The sequence below is a fragment of the Maylandia zebra genome, linkage group LG17, assembly GCF_041146795.1.
Source record: "Maylandia zebra isolate NMK-2024a linkage group LG17, Mzebra_GT3a, whole genome shotgun sequence".
Taxonomy (NCBI): domain Eukaryota; kingdom Metazoa; phylum Chordata; class Actinopteri; order Cichliformes; family Cichlidae; genus Maylandia; species Maylandia zebra.
The window spans coordinates 14012742-14026593 of record NC_135183.1 but is presented as its reverse complement, the minus strand read 5'-3'; the positions used below and the strand labels follow the sequence as shown (position 1 = coordinate 14026593).

The 13852-nt window shown below is 39.4% G+C and overlaps 1 protein-coding gene across 1 annotated transcript; it reads left to right on the top strand.

Moving 5' to 3' along the window:
• Positions 1 to 1126: 1126 nt before the first annotated feature.
• On the top strand, positions 1127 to 12671 carry LOC101474286 (alanine aminotransferase 2). The gene is made up of 11 exons (XM_014411376.3): positions 1127 to 1235; positions 2506 to 2595; positions 2679 to 2787; positions 2876 to 3012; positions 3951 to 4194; positions 4444 to 4523; positions 6655 to 6791; positions 7281 to 7443; positions 8370 to 8525; positions 9097 to 9209; positions 10093 to 12671. Exons 1-11 carry the CDS (start codon positions 1137 to 1139, stop codon positions 10181 to 10183), a joined length of 1419 nt encoding a protein of 472 aa, XP_014266862.2. The 5' UTR covers positions 1127 to 1136; the 3' UTR covers positions 10184 to 12671.
• The last annotated feature ends 1181 nt before the right edge of the window (positions 12672 to 13852 follow it).

Sequence of the window (13852 nt, the reverse complement as noted above, 5' to 3'; positions counted from 1 at the left end):
GCCGGTGCTTAAACGGTGCTCGAACTGGTGCTCGAACCGGTGCTTAAAGAATGGAGAACACACACTTTGTCCAAAAACCTCTTATGTTTAGCTGGTTTTTTTGTAAAAAGATAACAATGTTAGCCTTTTCTGCAGCTATAGGGCATATATGGTATCACTCTTGGCTGGAAAAAGTGCTTAATCAATGGAAAAAAACCACCAATTTTGTCTAAAAACCTCTCATGTTTAGCTGTTTCCCACTTTTCTTTGGTCATTTTAGGCTTTTTGGCCAGGGTGAAGGGAGTATCTGCCATCAAACAAGAAGAAAGCTGCAAAGTTAACATAATTCATAGAGCGACAATAGATATAATTACAGGAAATACTCCCAGATTAAAATATACTCAGTTTTTTAAAAAGGCATGACAATATCTGCTTGTACTAACTCTTTAAAACGTTATTACACCAAGGAATAATAAAAGATCTTATTTTGCTGTATGATTATACTTTTGAACTTAAGGCCCATTATGTCAGTCAGTAACAAGCAGTTAGTTTTATATTTAAACTCCAGACTGTGCTGCTTGTCACAAGGTTAAAACATTTCTTTTGTTTTTAAAGTAGGAAAAGTCTTAAACGAACAAGTTCAAGTTCTAAGAATAGTAGACTTCTCTGGTAAACATTTAAAAGCGAACAAAATGAACAGACTGCAGAAAAACTACAAAGGATTCCGATTCAAACATATGCTGATATCCAAGTATGTAAAATTCATTTTTAAGCTTTATTTATACAAAAAGTGTCACAGTTGAAAAAGTCATATGGACAATTTCAGATATTAAAGGCAGTTTAACAATTAAGGCACAAAAACTTCAGATATAATCAGATAACACTATTGCGTTACCACTGGCAAACTGTGATTAGCCTGGAGTGTACCAGTCAGCAGCAACTTTGAAGGAAAGAGTATATTTCTTCCGTATTAGTTTCTCCTCATTTGCTCTTTTCTAAATCTGAATTTAAAAGGTGCTGAATAATCTGACACCGTCTTCTCTTAAAGACCAGACTCATCAGGAGGCGGGTATTCTAATTACAAAGTACCCGCCTCCTGAGTGTATTTCCAGGCCTCTCACTGGACCTTGATCAGTTAGACAGTTGAATCAGGAGAGATGAGCACTGTGCAGGACGTGAATCCCAGGGTGCGTGGGATCCGAGCCCCAGTGAACCTGCAGGGTCTAGCAGCATGCATCTCAGAGCAGATTGCACAGGTGAGTCAGCTGTAAAGAAGTTGAGAGACAGTATAAATTATGAGTCATTGTTAGCAGTTTAATAGTAAATAGTAGTCATTCAATTTGGTCAACCACACATCTGCAGCTTATCCTCTTTTGTCAAAGGATTATATCCACCTGTGGTATATATATATATATATATATATATATATATATATATATATATATATATATATATATATATATATATATATAAAAACAAACAACACCCAGCACGCCCCTGCGGGCGGTTTATCCTTCAAGCTCGGGTCCTCTACCAGAGGCCTGGGAGCTTGAGGGTCCTGCGCAGTATCTTAGCTGTTCCCAGGACTGCGCTCTTCTGGACAGAGATCTCCGATGTTGTTCCCGGGATCTGCTGGAGCCACTCGCCTATCTTGGGAGTCACCGCACCTAGTGCTCCGATTACCACGGGGACCACCGTTACCTTCACCCTCCACATCCTCTCGAGCTCCTCTCTGAGCCCTTGGTATTTCTCCAGCTTCTCGTGTTCCTTCTTCCTGATATCGCTGTCATTCGGAACCGCTACATCGATCACTACGGCCGTCTTCTTCTGTTTGTCTACCACCACTATGTCCGGTTGGTTAGCCACCACCATTTTGTCCGTCTGTATCTGGAAGTCCCACAGGATCTTAGCTCGGTCATTCTCCACCACCCTTGGGGGCATCTCCCATTTTGACCTCGGGACTTCCAGGTTATACTCGGCACAGATGTTCCTGTACACTATGCCGGCCACTTGGTTATGGCGTTCCATGTATGCCTTGCCTGCTAGCATCTTGCACCCTGCTGTTATGTGCTGGATTGTCTCTGGGGCATATATATATATATATATATATATATATATATATATATATATATATATATATATATATATATATATAGTAACTTGATAGTTACTACAAATGAAATGTCTGAAAACCAAATAAATATTAAGGCCACAGATCAGACTATTTTTTCCCTTGTGCTCTCTTATTCTTCTACTTATTCAAAAAAAAAGGCCAGCATTTCCTTGACCTCCACGTCAAGGAAATGGATGAGGATGAGTGTACATTTTTAACCACAAGTATAAGCTATGGTTATGTCATATATGGTTAATATTGAATTCATTCTCTATCTCTATATAGTTTAAATTAGCCAAGGGAAAACCAAATGTCAAAGGGTTAAAGAGATAAGTACATGATTGGCATAGATAGAATTTAGCTGTCAATTTAAAAAACGGTCAATATTGATAAACACTGATGTATTTTTCCAGAGTGTAAAAAAACCCTTCAAGAGTGTGATTGATGTCAGCTCAGGTGATCCACACAAGGCAGGAATGCCACCTATCTCATTTATTCGCCAGGTTGGTGTTTTATGTATCATCTGTGAATTTTACCTGCACTTCTCTGTCAACCTGAGCACATCACTTTCTGATTGCTTTCTTAGGTTATGGCAGTGTGTCTGTACCCTGAGCTCCTCAAAGAAAAAAGCCTTCCTCTGGATGTCAGGCAAAGGGCACAGAAGCTTCTGGACATGTGTTCTGGAGGGAGTGTGGGTGAGAAAAAACAATTATATCTGCAAGCAATGCACAAAGTGAGTATAAATGCTTCTGCTGGCCAGTCTAATCACTTTGCCTGTGACAGGTTCATACTCCACAACCTCCGGTGGTTTACCACAAGTCCAGAAAAGCATTTCTGAATTTATCACAAGGCGAGATGGTGGCGTGCCTTCTCATCCAGAAGACATTATCTTAACTACTGGATTACAGAAGAGTTTGTCGGTGTGACACTTTATACTGAACATTTTAATGAAGGTTTCTTTTTGTTTTCTTTTTAAAATAAAGCTATATCTTTCTGCTTTGTATAATTAGTTACTTAAGAAATGCTTAAAAATTGGCCAATTCTTGGAAAGGTGTTCCACCAGATGTAATCTGTGAGTGATGTGGTGTGTTTCTTAGCAAATCATTCTTATTCTCTGGACTCTGACAGACACTTTAAATCCTGATTGTGAGACGCAGGCCAACCATTCCTTTAACTTGTAACCACCAGAAATGTAACCACTTGGCAAAGCCAAGAAAAAGGAAAAGTAAAATGCAGTAAAAGTTAACGTACTTCTGCAACTTCTTCACTTAAGAAGTTGCAGAAGCGAACAAGTGCAGACTCTGAAATGTACTCAGAGTAAGAAAGTAAAAGGTAGCTCCTTGAAGGACAATTCTACCATCTATTTTTATACAAAGGCAACTGAACCTGCTGGTATCTTAATATAAAAATATCAGCACACGAGAATACAAATGTACTTAGCTTGAATCTGTATCTAGGATACAAGCAGTGAATGAAAAACAAAAAACCCCCCAGCTATTTAGACTGATTTCTATTTCCTACACTAACAGTGTCTTTATCATAGTATATAACTGGCATAAAGGAGGACTTGAGTGAATGAGTCTAAGCTGTAATCAACTCTCTTCAGCTTAAATTAAAATTAATCTCTGCTATGCTTGATGTAACCGAACACTGACCATGAGCACCACCGCCACTGTGTATCAGTCCCACACCATTCCTTACTGTGAATTCACCACTTTGCTGCAACCACATCTTTTGATCATGCACAAAACTACCCACTATTTTCATCTATTATTATTATTATTATTATTATTATTATTATTATTATTATTATTATTATTATTATTATGACAAAAACAACATAATTTTTGCACTATAGGTGTTTTTGAACCTGCTTACCAGCGGAGAGGGCAAAACTCAGACAGGTGTGCTGACCCCCATGCCCTGTCCACATACTCTGCCCATGCTGCTGGACATGACTGGGCTGGCACTGGTTCCATACCGTCTTTTTGAAGAACAAGGCTGGGCTGTAAACCTGGATGAGCTGCATAGAGCTTTAGAGGCTGGAAGAGTCCACTGTGAGCCCAAAGCCATATACATCAGCAACCCAGGAAAACCTACAGGTGAGCAGCCCATTGTTGGTACATCCTGCACAGCTTTTGATCTATTCTATATTCGTGTATACGTTAAGAGAATCCTCGTCCTCTTTTTAAAACTATATCATGCTAAGAGGTCAACTGTCTTAAAGCCTAAGAGTTAAATAAAAACTAAAATGTGAGTCTCTTTCTAGCTGTTTGCACTGCACATGTGGATTTGTGGTTTACAGCTACTTCATAGAAGCTCATTCAATAATGTGACTTTTCCCCTGGTAGGTTACGTGCAAGACAGAGAAACTATTGAGAAGGTGATTCACTTTGCTGCTACCAATGGCCTCATCATACTGGCTGAAGAGGTGACCACAAGCATAACGTTTACTCTCCCCTCAAAGAGAAAGAGTACATCATCAGTCTGGCTGTTTTTGCCTGCCTGTTTGTTAGCAGTCTAACCTCCACAGTTTTCAAAATATCATGTACAAAGTTTGTGTGATGGTAGCTACCAGTAACAGCTCGAGCTGACTTAATGTTTGTGAAAATCAAGTGAAACCAAATATAAAAATATGTAAAAAAAAACAAAACAAACTTATATTACCCACAATTTTTTTTAGAATAGAATAGAATAGAATAGAATTCAACTTTATTGTCATTGCACATGCACAGGTACAGGGCAACGAAATGCAGTTTGCATCCACCCAGAAGTGCTTAGTGATATAGATATATTACAATATATATTAGCAATAATATAGATATGTAAGTATATTACAGAAATGGGTCTATTATGTTATAATGTACACGGTATGAAGTATGTTGTGAATATTCTATAACTATAAGTATGTACAGGCTGTAGTGAGTACAAGCTATGGACAGGATATGGACAGGATATAAATATGAAAAACTATACAGAATATGAAATAAATAACTTTACAGAAATCTGAGATATACAGCTATACAGAAATGGGAACTATGCAAGTTGTAAACAGTTGTAGGGTTAAAAATTATCGTATGTACAGAATGATTGTTTACACAGGGCTATACAGTAGTGCAGTTAAGGTAAGTGAGGGTGTGGATAATTTCTACAGAGGCTATATAAAGTGCTAGTGGTTGTGAGTGGTGGTTCACTCCATGTTATTATTGTGTGTTTGAGGGTACAGTTGTCCATTGTGTGTGTGTGTGTGTGTGTGTGTATGTTCAGTCCATGAGTTAACGTGGGTCAGATGTCAGGAGGCAGAGTTCAGGAGTCTGACAGCTGTGGGGAAGAAGCTGTTCCGGTACCTGGTGGTCTTAGTCCGGAGGCTCCTGTGGCGCCTCCCAGAGGGCAGGAGGGTGAAGAGTCCATGTGATGGGTGACTGGGGTCTTTGATGATTTTCCCAGCCCTTTTCAGACACCGCTTCCTGTAGATGTCTTTTATGGCAGGAAGTGGTGCTCCGGCGATGCGCTGGGCAGTTTTCACGACCCTCTGCAACACCTTCCGGTCCGAGGCAGAGCAGTTCCCGTACCAGACTGTTATACAGTTGGTCAGGATGCTCTCGATGGTGCAGCGATAGAAGTTCACCAGGATGTCTGAGGACAGGTGGTTCTTCCTCAGAGTCCTCAAGAAGAAGAGGCGCTGGTGAGCCTTCTTGACCAGCTTGGAGCAGTTGGTCGTCCAGGTGAGATCCTCGGAGATGTGGACTCCCAGGAACTTGAAGCTGCTCACACGCTCCACAGCCGTCCCCTTAATGTGGATGGGTGGATGTGGGTCAGCATTCCTCCTGTAGTCCACGATGAGCTCCTTGGTCTTCTCGGTGTTAAGCAGCAGGTTGTTTGTGTCGCACCACTCAGCCAGACGATCCACCTCCTCCCTGTAGGCGGCCTCATCGTTGTCACTGATGAGGCCAATCACCGTGGTGTCATCTGCAAACTTAATGATGGTGTTGGAACCATCAGCAGGTCTGCAGTCGTGGGTGAAGAGGGAGTAGAGGAAAGGGCTCATCACACAGCCTTGTGGTACACCGGTGTTCATTGTGATGGTAGATGAGCAGCGGTTATCCAGCCGGACATGTTGGGGGCGGTTGGTCAGGAAGTCCAGTAACCATTTGCAGATGAGGGAACTGATTGTCTTCAAACTTTCATTGTTAGCATCCAAGGTTGACTTCAAGAAACCATGTTAAGTAATATGTCATATTAAAAAGGGCATGGAGAGAGCTATACAACAGTTTTTATTACCACAATGATGCTATAATGTTTCAGAAAATCACACATAAGCAAATTCTTCTCCAACCATATGGGTAAAGACAATAAAATACACAATTTTAGTATGTAATCCTTCAAGATCATAGTTCCAAGGTCAGAAAGCAGTGGGCTATTATAAAAGCAGCTCGAGGTCAGCACGTAGTAATTCAAATATCATAAAACCTCATTGTTTTAGTTTAGCCCTTGCCCTTTGGAGGAGTTGTGCAGGTTTTCACTTTTCACTTTTTCTTTTGATGTTCACTTGTACTGTCTAGGTGCACCAGGATAGTGTGTACGGCCAGGACAAAGAATTTATTTCCTACAAGAAAGTGCTGTCTGAGATGGGTAAAATGTATGCTGAGACAATGGAGCTGGTGTCTTTCCATTCAATTTCCACAGCCCACATAGGAGAGTGAGTGTCATTCAATGATCAATGTCTAACCTCAACATGTGTTAGTCATTGTCCCTATTATCCCAATGTCCTTATTAGTTAGCTCTATTTCACAGATATCTATGTACTTGTACAGTTTATGGACTTTCTAACCAAGCTTGCTACTGTTAGTTGATAAATGAACACTCATGTCTAAATATGATCACTTTTGCCTAAAAGCATAAAAGTGGTTGACATCTCGATAGGGTCCATTTTTAATATACAAATCGACTGCTGATGGGAATATAAGAACACCCTACAAAGTTGATTCTGTCACTCATCCTAGTCAGTCACTGGTTTGAGTGACTGAAGGAGTCACTGGAATGAGTTCGAGAAGCGTTTTCTCTGCCTCTGAAAATACAATGTCCAGATCAATACAATTAACCTTTTGGAATTTCCTTTCCTGAATGATAGAGCATTCATCAGTGTTAATCAATGCTGTTTATTAAACTCTGCATTTGCTTTGTTTAGGGGTGGTCTGAGAGGAGGGTATATGGAGGTAATCAACATTGACCCAGCAGTGAAAAAGTACTTAACTGTCATTTCCAGCGCTTCAGTGTTACCACAGCTGGCACTGGAACTTAGTGTTAATCCACCTAGACCTGAAGATTCTTCCTATAACTCATACACACAGGTAAGGGGACTGTCCTATGGTAACGTCTTTATTTAATCAAAAAGGATCTCTGGTAAATGCATTGTATTAAAGTGTAATCATGGAGACAAAACAGTTATGCTGTAGGAAAAATGCAATAAGGAGCTTAACAAGGATAAACACATTCACAAAACTAAAGGAAACTGCAGAGAAATTAGATTTGCTGTTGGTTTATCATCATAAGCCGCAGCATCCACATTACATGTTGTCATGGTACATTTAGCAGATGCTTTATAAGGTACACCGACTCAGCTATTAATGCAAATATCTAATCAGCCAATCACATAGCAGCAACTCAATGCATGTAGGCATGTAAACATCCCAATAAGGGTGTTTGAGGGTGGCTGTAGCTCAGGTGGCAGAGCAGGTCAGCCACTAATCAGAAGGTCGGTAGTTCGATCCCAGGCTGCACCCTGGCTGCATGCCAAATATCCTTGGGCAAGATACTAACCCCGTGTTTGCCTACTGGTGGTGGTCAGAGGGCCCGGTGGCGCCAGTGTCCGGCAGCCTCGCCTCTGTCAGTGCGCCCCAGGGCAACTGTGGCTACAATGTAGCTTGCTATCGCCAGTGTGTGAATGGGTGGATGACTGAATGTAGTGTAAAGCGCTTTGGGGTCCTATGGACTAGAAAAGCGCTATACAAATGCAGGCCATTTACCATTTACCATTACCATAACACTTGAACTGTTAAACTGGCAGGGGGATTGTTCCTTTCCCTGATATACTCTGTTAGGTGAATCCAAAGTCTTGTGAATATTTACAGCATTGGTGCAGCGTCAGCATGACCCAGTGAGCCATAGCATCCAAGAGGATATGAGATACAATATGTTGAATAAAACTGCAGTTGAGTAAATGAGTGTTTTTCAAGGAGCTCCCCAGCCTACAGTAATATTTATTTTATTCTTAAAGGAGATTCATCATATTGAGGATACTCTTTCCCAGAATGCTAAACGGGCGTGTGAGTTTCTGAATAGAGTAGAAGGGATGAGCTGTCAGCCATCAATGGCAGGACTCTTTCTTTATCCCCGGGTACACTTGCCACCTCACATCGTAGAGGAGGCTAAGGTGAGATTTCAAAGATAAAAATATGGATGTTATTCTGATTGTGTGCCTGTTTGTTTTTTAATTCGATTTCAGGGAACTTTACATTCCTACTTTTTTAAATTTCAGGGGTAAAATTTAATCCAGTATGTTTTTACAGCTTTGCTTTTAAGATTAAAATAATGTCAAAATAAAAGCCCACTGCAGTTTATATTAACTTATAAACTGCCCCACATCACATTAGACTTCCCAGTTTGGGAACATAAATGCACGCTGAAGAAAAAAAGGTCTCTCTTCACTTGGATCTCACCCAAGTCACTTCTTCTGTCACTTGGGTGAATGAAAGAATCAATTTAGCGGGAGAAGCATTTTTTCGTCTCCCACAACTTGGATGAGCGAGATTTATAATCTTACCAAAAGTAAGGATTTCAGTCAGGAAAAGTTAGGATTTTTCAAGTGTTCCCTTCATTTTTTGAGCAGTATATATGAGTAAAAAAAATTGTTAACATTAAAAATCCAGCATTTAATTGCTTGCATTTTTATGTAACAGTGAAAATCATAAATTGATACAATGTTTTACTGTCTTTAATTTCAGAGGCTGGAAGTGAAGGCGGATGTGCTTTACTGTCAGAGGTTGCTGAGAGAAGAGGGTATTTGTGTGGGGGCAGGTTGTGAGAATGGACAGGAAGATAAAAACTATCACATCAGGTAAAATTTTATTTTATGTTTCTAGTCAGATCTTTAATTAGCCCTTAGTCCCCTAAATGTGTGATTTTGTGAAAAAATGTAGAGAATGATTTGTAGACAAAATAAACAGTTTGCTGATGCTGTTGTGCTGACCATTATCTCATTAACATTTTTACTTGGGTCTTTTTTGATTGCTAATTGCTTAATTTTATTGGAATTGCATTCTCATTCCTACCGCATTATTTAAAGAGGTTTTTGAAAAATCTTAAATAGCAAACTGTATGTAAAAGATTAAGTTAACCCACGAACTGTCACTCTTTGGTTTCTGAAGCCTCAATGTTAACATTCAAGTCCCTAACTGTGTTGTTGTTGTTGTTTTTTAAAGCCAGAAGTGGCCATATTACAGAGTTGTCAGCTATTGCTAGCCTGGTTGGTTAGCAGCACAGAAACAACACAAAGACATATAATAAAATAAACCAGTTTCACAGATCTTTCTGTGAAGCCACGCTTACTGGCTAACACTTTAGTACAGATTAAAGCATTATATGAATGTGTGTGAATAGGGAAACATGTCTTGTAATAAAGTGCTTCTAGTGCTCAGTTAGAGCAAGTGCAAGAAATGCTATATAAGTACTAGTTAATCAGATACTAATAATTAGGTTCTAATAATTAGCACACAATCTGGATCCTTTATTTGTAACTTTATGAAATGTAGGGCTCTATTTAGTTTCGTTGTATATATTTAAAATTGGTAAAATCGAGCAAATGCAGGCACTATTCCAAAGGTCAAATGCTTGGTGATCTAAACACATTAAAAATGTAAGTAGTTTTCATGTGACTGTTCTTTTTCAAGGTAGTATATGTTAATGTTGTGTTGGTGTGTTTCTTTTTCCTTCTCTCTCAGGCTGTGTATTTTGACTCCTCCTTCCACTCTGGAGGAGATCTTGGCACGCCTTCGTTCTTTCCACCATCGCCTGCTGGAAAAACTTGCCTGATAAAAATGTCAACAACAGAATAAAGGAAACACCTTTTAATAATAATGCTGTTGCTTCCTTTGCAGCACAATGTAACCAATAATGTAGTTACTGTACATAAAATCAACTGTGAATACTACTGTATAGATAGAGATCTCTTTAAACCTTAATCTGTCATTTTAACCAGATTATGCACTGATACTCTGCACCAGCAGTTTAGCCACTCTCCCTTTCACACCTTTCCCTAACAAGCAAAAGCCCCCTGACGCAGTCCCGGGAGGAACCACAGATCTCTTGAGGGCTGTGTCAGTGGGGCATTTGGGATAAAAATAAATGTTAAAAAAAAATCCAAAACAAATATGTGGCAAATCCGTGTGATTAAGGGAGCCCTTGAAAGCAGCCCCACCACTCTGCAGTAACTGATTTTGGTTGATTACACTGAAGTTAAACTGTTGGTAATTAAAACACTAAGATTTTTAGTGATCACTTTGTGTAAAAGTATATTGTGTTTATAAATAGCTGCTAGTCTGGTGTGGAGATGCCGTGGAAGCAGGACAGATCTGGACATAAGCGAAAGCATGAGTGATAAGTAAGTGTTGGCAGTAAACTGGTTGTTGCCGTCTTCCAGGATGGGCTAAAGTTTAGTTTAGTTTAACCTTAACTAAACTAAACTACAGTGTAGTTTAGTTTAGTTAAACTACACTGTAGTTTAGTTTAAAACGCATAATAGCATAAAGCAATAGCAATAGAGAAACATGACTTGAAGTAAAAAACAGTGCCACACCATGAATTTTGCTCTATACCAGAAAATCCTGAAGGACTGTGTGGCCAACAATTCGTGCTCTGAAGCTCAAGTACACACAGCTTAGGAAGCAGGTCAATGATCCAAAACACAACAGCAAACTTCCCACTGAATAGCTAAAACAACAAAACAAAGGTCTTGGAGTGGTCTAGTCACAATCTGGACTTGAATCTGATTGAGAGGATTTGGCATGACCTTAAACAGGACATTCATGCTCAAAAACACTCCATTGTGGTTAAATTAAAACAATTCTTCAATGAGTGGGCCAAAATTCCTCCACAGCCATGTGAAAGACTCATTACTGGTTATCACACTTTATGCCAAGGATGGCACTGGCAATTACTTTTTCACACATGGCCAGTTAGGTTTGGATAGCTTTTTTCCCTTAATAAATTAAATCATCATCAACCATCAACATAAAAAACTACATTTTGTACTTACTCGTGTCATTTTTGTGACAAAATCACAAAAAATGAAGAAAAGAAGGGGACAAGTACTTTTTCACAACACTACATTGTTGCATCTCCATGAATGGCTAAGTCACTACATGATCTTTGTGTCCCACCTTAAACTAAATTTCATTAATTCATATTTTTTTACACTCAAATCACCACTGTTACAAAAAACAGAATAAAAAAAGACACATGTCCCAGTGTAAACTTGGTAAGTAGATGGATTTATATTGAATTACCCTCTGCTCACTGGGAGCCTAAACCCTCCCAAACTTTACTTTGTGTCATTTAGATCGAGGAAGTTTGTATTTTCATCGAGGTAGGACAGAACTCCTCTGTGTCTGAGATAGCAATGGGGAGGAGTCTGAAAGGAAGAATGGTGGAGAGCACCAATTTAAACCATGCAAAGCAGAGGCTAATTGGCTCAAAGAAGGCAAGCGAGAAGATGATTGGACCAGAGTAATGACGTCAGTATTTGGATTGACAGTGTAAGAAAGCAGTAGTCATGTAAGGAGCTAGGACCCATCAAACGTTTGTGCCCAGTGGTCTGTAACTCAATCATATACACAGCAAATGCAGAAGTTCATTTAAGCTGAAACATTTTAGTGAAGTGAAAATGATCTGGGAACATTTTTTCTTTATTCACAATTACATTTTGTACTTTTAGTATAACAGGCAAAGGTTTTGATTTCTTGCATACTATCAAATGTACACCTTTGTGTCACAGGTTACAGCTACTTCAGTCTTTCTTCAAATGTATTCACTTCACTGTAATGTTTGATTGTGGTGGAGATTTTATTTTGAAATAGTAACATCTTAAACTTTATCATTACTTTTCAGTCACTGACCCAAGTGTTTATTTGTTAAATTATACTTTTTAATGTTTTTATTTTCTCCATGTGTGTTTTCATAAAAATCTTTTTGGGAAAATTGCTCCAAACAATGTGATGATTTCTGTTTTGTTCAAGATAACTATAAAATCCAAATATATTTTCTAAATTCAATCCAAAAAAACATCATTAGAAGAAAAACTGAAAACATGACTCCTGGTCACCACCAGGAGTCATTGTCAGCTTTTCCTTTAAATGTGCTACTTTGCCTGTAGGTGGTTGGTGGCTGCTGCTGCTGACCAGCAGCAACAAAATAAGCAGATACTTGGAGGAGGGTGGTTGGTCTGTGCTTTCATCTCTGTTTTATCTGTCTGTGTATTATCAGTGTCCTCTCTTCATATCAGTTATAAATGTATTTTCCTCCACATGTGAAAAGTGTCAGTTGAACTCATGTATCCACTTTAAGGCGGAAACAAAAAGGGAAATATCAGAAATCTTAAAATTTATTTCCAAGTTGCAAATGGACTAAACTTGGGTAAGACACAAAGACAATGATAACACGCACTGTATCACAGCCTGAAACATACTGCTACGATTCCTAAGCTATCCGTTTTCATTCTACATGGTCTTTGGCTCCATTATCATAACAGCTGGAGGACACATCGTGCAAGCAAGCTTCTGAACAGCCTGTGCATTTCTGTTGCTTGTTTGTTAGTAGGCGTATGTTAAAACTGGAATCACATTTTGTGATCATTCTTAATTTGTGAAATTACCAATATTGAACCTCTCTCACTACATAACACCGAACCACCGTTTTGGAGCTGTGACCAAAGATACTATAATTCTTCAATGTGTTTTCATCCTGTTTTGTCAGATTGTTCATACAGTACATCCATCTTGCTCCAGCTCCCTAGATACAGTAATGCAATGATCTCATTGATCTACAAAGTCAGTGTTTGAAATTTGCAGGGATTCTAAATTTTTCCCTGGGATACAACTTTGGTTTTTAGACAGGCCAAAATCCCACAGTGTAACAAGCTTTCGACTTAAGGACTGAATATAATTTTCAGTGATTGTTTTCAGGGTTTCAGTCTACAAATATTCTTAAAGCCATGCCAAAAAAATGTAATTTACTGAACAATTTCTGATCTCTTTTATCATATTAACAATCTCTTGGTGATGGTAGAGAGAAAGAACTCCAGCCACACACACCTACCATTGCATTTTGGCCATTCACATTCACTTCATCTGCTCTGCACTACCCGACTCACTGGACCCTCTACAATTTGCTTACTGCCACAACAGGTCCACTGATGACACCATAGCCCTGCCACTACATACTGCCCTCTCGCACCTGGAGAACAGAGACATGTATGTGAGAATGCTGTTTGCCGATTACAGCTCAGCATTCAATACCATCGTTCCCTCGAAGCTGGACAGGAAAAGGCAAGATCTAGGCAGCTCTGACGAGCTCTCTGTGCAGCTGGATCCTTAACGTCCTGTCTGACAGATTCCAAGCGGTCAGTCTGGGCAGCATCACCTCGTATCCCGTCATAATGAACACTGGTGCCCCACAGGTGTGTGTACTGAGCCCTCTCCTGTACTC